The 5,779-nt window shown below is 42.5% G+C and overlaps 2 protein-coding genes across 2 annotated transcripts; both read right to left on the reverse strand.

Moving 5' to 3' along the window:
• Window positions 1–981: 981 nt before the first annotated feature.
• On the reverse strand, window positions 982–2,492 carry PADG_12491 (uncharacterized protein; the record flags this gene model as incomplete). The annotated part of the gene is made up of 2 exons (XM_010765593.1): window positions 982–1,321; window positions 1,537–2,492. The coding sequence occupies 2 exons, from the start codon at window positions 2,490–2,492 to the stop codon at window positions 982–984; spliced, it is 1,296 nt and encodes a 431-aa protein (XP_010763895.1).
• Window positions 2,493–3,875: 1,383 nt separating this feature from the next.
• PADG_12492 (uncharacterized protein) lies at window positions 3,876–4,886 on the reverse strand (the record flags this gene model as incomplete). Its single annotated transcript, XM_010765594.1, has 3 exons — window positions 3,876–4,071; window positions 4,342–4,637; window positions 4,752–4,886. The coding sequence occupies 3 exons, from the start codon at window positions 4,884–4,886 to the stop codon at window positions 3,876–3,878; spliced, it is 627 nt and encodes a 208-aa protein (XP_010763896.1).
• Between the last annotated feature and the right edge of the window lie 893 nt (window positions 4,887–5,779).

Genomic DNA, 5,779 nt, shown 5'->3' on the forward strand with positions numbered 1-5,779 from the left:
CTGGATGCTGGCTTGCAAACCCGCTGTCTTTAGTCAGTCTAGCACTGAGTTTACATGCTGCTTGTGCTCCTCCAGATTCTTGCTATAGATTAGAAGATCATCCATGAATGCTGTCATAAACTTGTCCAGGTAGTCAAAGAAGATACTGTTAACAAACTGTTGAAAGCAGGCAGGGGCGTTTGTAAGGCCAAAGGGGACCACCTGATATTTATAGGTCCCGTAGCGGGTTCTAAAGATGGTCAGGTCCTCAGACTCAGGGTCCATTCAGATGCGATGGAACCCCTGCTGAATGTCCAACTTTGTAAAGTATTTCGCCCCATTGAGTCGGTCCATCAGCTCATCTATCAGGGGCAAGGGATACTGATCTTGTTTGGTTATAGCATTCAGCTTGCGAAAGTCAACACAGAATCATAGCTTCTTCCCACTACGGGCAATCAGGATTGGGGAGGCGTAGGGGGCTGAACTTGGGGTGATGAAACCCTTTGCTAGGTTGGCTTCAAGGTAGGTCTTCACTGCCTCTAGTTCCTCTAGATTCATCTTATATAGAGGCGCATGTCCAATGCCCTGGGTGAGGTCAACATCAGGCTGGAGCTCTATTTTAAAATCAACATTCTTCTGTAGGGGGGGCAGTTCATCTGATGCTTTCTTTGAGAAGCAGTCCTCCCGGCCTTTCAACCATTCTGGTAAGTTGCTGATCAGCTCCTCATCAGACTCATCCTCAGCTCCCACTAAACCCTGCTTCTCCTCAAGCTGTTTATCAATTTCATACAGACTGGTTATGAAGACTGTTGACTTCTTGTTCTTCATATAACCATGGAAGGAAGCAGCCCCAATGAAGTTCATATCCATCATCTGTGGTGCTGTCTCCTCCCAGGTCAGCCCCTGCCTCATCTCAGGCATCATGACTGAGCTGGTCCCTTTCAATCTGCGGAGCTGAGCCTGATGCTCCTGTCTGATCTCCTCATCCAGCTTGATCTCTCTTCATTCCACATCTGCCTGATGCTCAGGCTTGGGGTCTGGGCGCTTCAGTACTGACCAGGGTACTATCTTCAACATCGGCTCCGCCACCTGTTCAGGGATAGACCGTTCACTCGGCCAAACCAGGTGTTGGTTTTTAACATCAAGCCATATATCCTGTGCTGTCAACCACTTCCGTCCCAGGATGACAGGGTGCTGGCCTAGGTCTGTTACCAGCAGAGGGACATTCTGAAATCTCCGGCCATCCACCCAGAGGTTTAGGGTCAATGTGCAGTCTATCACCCCGCCGGGGGCGCCATTGTATCCCTTCATGCGGCATTTGAATGGGAGTTCTTGAAACTTCCTATCAAAGAATCTTGCCAATTCTATGGCATATCAGGTATCAATAAAATTCGCTCCATTTGCTCCAGTATCAGCAAGAGAATTTGTAGAAGTAGCAATTCCATTGTAGGCTAATTTGATTGGTACATTAAAGCTTTTCCCCCCAATCAAGTCCTTCATCTCAAACCTCTCACAGACTATTGAACTACCTGAGGTGGAGTCTTCTCTCAGGCTCACTCTTTTCCTGAATCTGCTGAAGGCTCAGGGGCATCATTCCCTGTGAGCTCAGCAATCACCTGCTGGGACTTCTGCTTTGCAGGGCAGTTCCTGGCAATGTGGCCTTTTTCCTTACAGTAGTAGCACTGAATATCCGGACGAGAGCTCAAGGCCTCCTTCACAGTAGGGGATTTTGTTGTAGAGATGCTGGGGGGTGTTTGACTGTTGGCAGTCCGCAGGGTGTTCTGCTTGAAGGTATTAGGCCCATTTCCCCGCGAGCTCTTTGATTTCTGGGTGGCATTGATTGTCTGGAGGGTGTGAGCTGCCTGCACACAGATTTTCTGAAACTCAGCATATGTATCAGTGGTCGCATTGGCTACTGCTACCATCTTCTGGAGGTCAAAGGACAGCTTGTCATTGAAGTCTGTCTTGTAGTCCCCTCTGGCAATCTTGGCCTCACCTGCCAGGTGTAAGAATTTTGTGACAAATTCATGATAATTGTCCCCATTGCGCATAATCAGCTTGCGATAATCACTCTTGGCATTTTGCAGCTTGTTAGCATCCTCATATATTGACTTGAGGTGCTCAAATATCTCTTCTGCAGTCTGATATCGCTCGGGGTGGTCCTCTTCCATACAGGGTGCAATGTGACGTGCCGCGTCCCCATCAGTCCAGTTTTCGATGTATGCAATCCTCATGCGTTCAGTAGGGTAGTGGTCAGCGTTCTCCCGGAGCTTGTTCTTCATCCAGGAGAGCCAGTGTTCAAATTTTGGCTCCTTGCTGTCAGTGAGGTGTTTTGGGTCATCAATCTTGACAGACCTCCAGGTAGTCTCAGAGGGGGTGACACCTCGACTTGCTGCTTGGTTGCTGACTGTCATGCAGACCAGGGTGTGGCTAAGTTCATCGCATTCAGCAATTAGCTCATCAATCTGGCTTTGCTTGACAGCGGCCTGGTCAGTGGCGTTGTTCCATTCCATCCTCAGATGTGTGATTGTATCCCTTAATGTTTTTTCATCATCAAAGATGCCATTGAAGATCGCCGCCAACTCATTATAAACACAGTCGCTGTCCGAGTGGATTGCCTCTCTGAATTCCTCAATTGAGACGTGTGGTTGGTCAGTTGGTCTTGTTAGGAGGTATCGCCAGTCCTTTCAGCCCCTTCCAGGGGGTTGGAAGCCTGTGGTGGCCATCTGATGTTGGATTGAGCTGTTGTCTTCAACAGTGCTGTTGTCTTAGCAGTTGATCTGACGCGTTGTCAGGCTCTGAACTAGCAGGTTCTAATTCAACTGAGACACTCAAGTTTTCTGCTGAAACCTGAGTGAGAAGGTAGAAGGGAAGCTTAGTATTGTGTTAGGGAGTGAATGTGAGCTGCATAAGAAGAAAGACTCTCTGCGTTGCTAACTGCTATATAACGAAATACTAAGCTTGATGGGATGAAAGGGGGTGCTGGGGGCCTGCGTGGATTATAACGGGCCTGCGTGGATTATAACCACCTGCATGGTCGTGTGGTCACGTGATATGGATTAGGCCTAATCGGGCGCCGAGCTTAATCCGACGTCGAGTCTAACCGGGCACCGGCCTTCGGTCGGGCTCGGTCGGACGCTGAGCCTAACAAGAAGGGTGTTGTTGTTTGAGATAACATGTTGAGTGTTGTATTAGATGTTGAGTTAAGCATCATGTCTAATGCTGTGTCTGATGCTGTGCTCAATGCTATGCTTGATGCTGTGTTTGATGTTAGCATGAGATTAGATCTACACTCAGTAGAATCATTCAATCTCAGATCTGCTGATGACTCTTGATCACTGTATTTACTGTTACTTGTCTTGATTAAGTATGTCTTATTCTGTGCATTGCAGATACCTCTCAGCTGATTTCTTTAGTGTCTTTGAACAGTCTCATTCTTTATCTCTGGTCTGATGAGGCAGAATGAATCATTCATGACATGTGGTTCAAGACAGTTAGTGCAGCAATTGGAGCATTCACATGCTTCATTCTTCTTATGACAGAATGAATTTTCTTTCACATGATTTTTACAACTGCATTTTTTACAGTAAGAGATGTGAAGACAGTATCTCTTTTGATGAAATTCTCAGCATTTGCTGCATTGTTGTATTTTGATCTTAGATGTCTTTCTGATCACTGATCTTTGATATTCATATAATTCCACTTTTGATGACAGATTTACTGCTGTCTTTTGTGAAAAGTGTAATATAAAAGTGACTATTGAGTTTTCAGAGTGTATTTTTGCTCAGCAACTCTGAATAGACTTGATTCTGATTTGAAGTGTGAATCCTTCTGTCATGAATTCTGCTGAGAAATGTAAAGTTTTATCATCATAGTCATTAATCTTCATGAGCAGCTTAGAAATCAAACAGATGATTCAATGTTCTTTCTTCTCTATAAGCATTGATGAGAGTGGCTGCTAAAATATTCTTTTGAGCTAGCAGAGTCTTCATGTCTTGCAAGCTTCTAGAAATGATGACAATGCTTGTGAGAATGACTTGAACTGCTGTGATGACTGCTGTCAAAGACTCTGAAAGTTCAGTCTTCAGCTTTCTAAAAGTATTAATTGAGCTTGCTTTGTGAGCTAGATGATCTGAAGACAGACACATGAGAATTCATGATGTTTTTTCTTCTCTGAAGTTATTTCTAAGCAGAGGTTTCTGCAGTATGATTGCTGATGTTTTTATTACATTGATGCTGTCTGCAGCTGTCTTTGTGTAGATAGAAGCTCTTGCATCATTTACATCAGTGAAGTCAGCAGACTTGATTGTGATGAACTGCTTAGCTGTTTTTAGACTTTCATTGTATCAGTTCTTGACTAACATCTTCACAGCAGCTTCAAGAATCAGTTTTCTTGATAGATCTTTTGTCTTCATGACATCTAGATCTTCTTCAATCTGATCAAGCATATTTGCAGCAGCTAGTGCTTCTGCATGAAATTTCTGTGCCTCAGCCTCATAGGCAGCTAAAAGATTGCTAGTCATCAGATCATGTAGATTGAGATGTATTGATGTGACATTTCTGCTCTTTGAGCTGTCTGCTGATGTAGAGAAGCTTGAAGACTTCATGTCATTCAGTTCACATGTGCAGCAGATGATTAAGGTGAGAAGATGAAGTCTCTTGAGTGAACAGTATATGGGAAAGCAGATGCACATCAAGATTTGAAATATATTCAATGATGTTAAAGGGCTAAGCACACTGATAGCACTGCATCAGCACATCATCAGACTTACTGCCTGAGAAGATGAAAGAGAGTGTATAGAGATGTGATCAGAATTGATTAAGATGTTTTTGAGAGTAATTTCAATATTGATATGTCTTGTCTTGTGTTGTTGCTGAGACCTTGCCCAGATTATAATGACTTGCATGGTCACATAAGTCATGTGATGAGGGTTAGGCCTAATTGTTGAGTGTATGTGGCCCGGGCTGCCGCCCCGCCGCACGTGATATAGCGTATATTAGATAGCTAGCTAGGCCTCTCAATATGAGAGATTCAACCATTCTACAGATTATGGTCCAGGTAGCAGATTTTTAAGAAAACAAGATGTTTTAACTAGAATATGCTGCAACTAATGTGATATTGAATGAATTCAACTAGATTTTCTTTAAAAACATTCTTTTTATACTAAAAATCACAAGATCTTAAGGAGATTCTGTCTATTGTGAGAATGTGATCATATTCATGAAGAAATCAAAATAAAAACATCATTTCTCTCTTTTTTCTGTTTTTCTTTCTTTTTTTAAAAATTTTAATCTGAGGATATTTAAGTCTTGTGACTAGATGAGTAGATTATCATCTACTTCTCAATCAGAATGGAAGATATTTATATATTCTCATTCAAAGACCTTTAAAATATTTTCTACACTCTATGAAAAAGTAGAGAACACAGTGCCTCGTTCTGCAGACAAAGAAGAAATTGAATACATATTGACAGAAGAAGTAATGAAAGAAGCCAGCTCAATCTGTGATATAGAGAAAAGATCTGTATGTGATGAATTATCAGAGAATAATAGAACTTCTAGTCTGAATTCTGACTCTATTTCAATTTCTGCTCTCAATGCCAATGATATAATCACAATGACTGTAGCTGACCTACATGTGTTTTGTCAACAAATGATGGCTATGCAGAAGAACATCTGTATGAATGAAACCATCACTGTGTATACTTTAAAACAGAAGATATGTGAATATTATAAAGAAGTGCAAGCTTCAATGAATATAAAGACTATAATAACATTTGATGAAATCAACTACTAGATT

Source organism: Paracoccidioides brasiliensis (genome assembly GCF_000150735.1).
Source record: "Paracoccidioides brasiliensis Pb18 unplaced genomic scaffold supercont2.22, whole genome shotgun sequence".
NCBI lineage: Eukaryota > Fungi > Ascomycota > Eurotiomycetes > Onygenales > Ajellomycetaceae > Paracoccidioides > Paracoccidioides brasiliensis.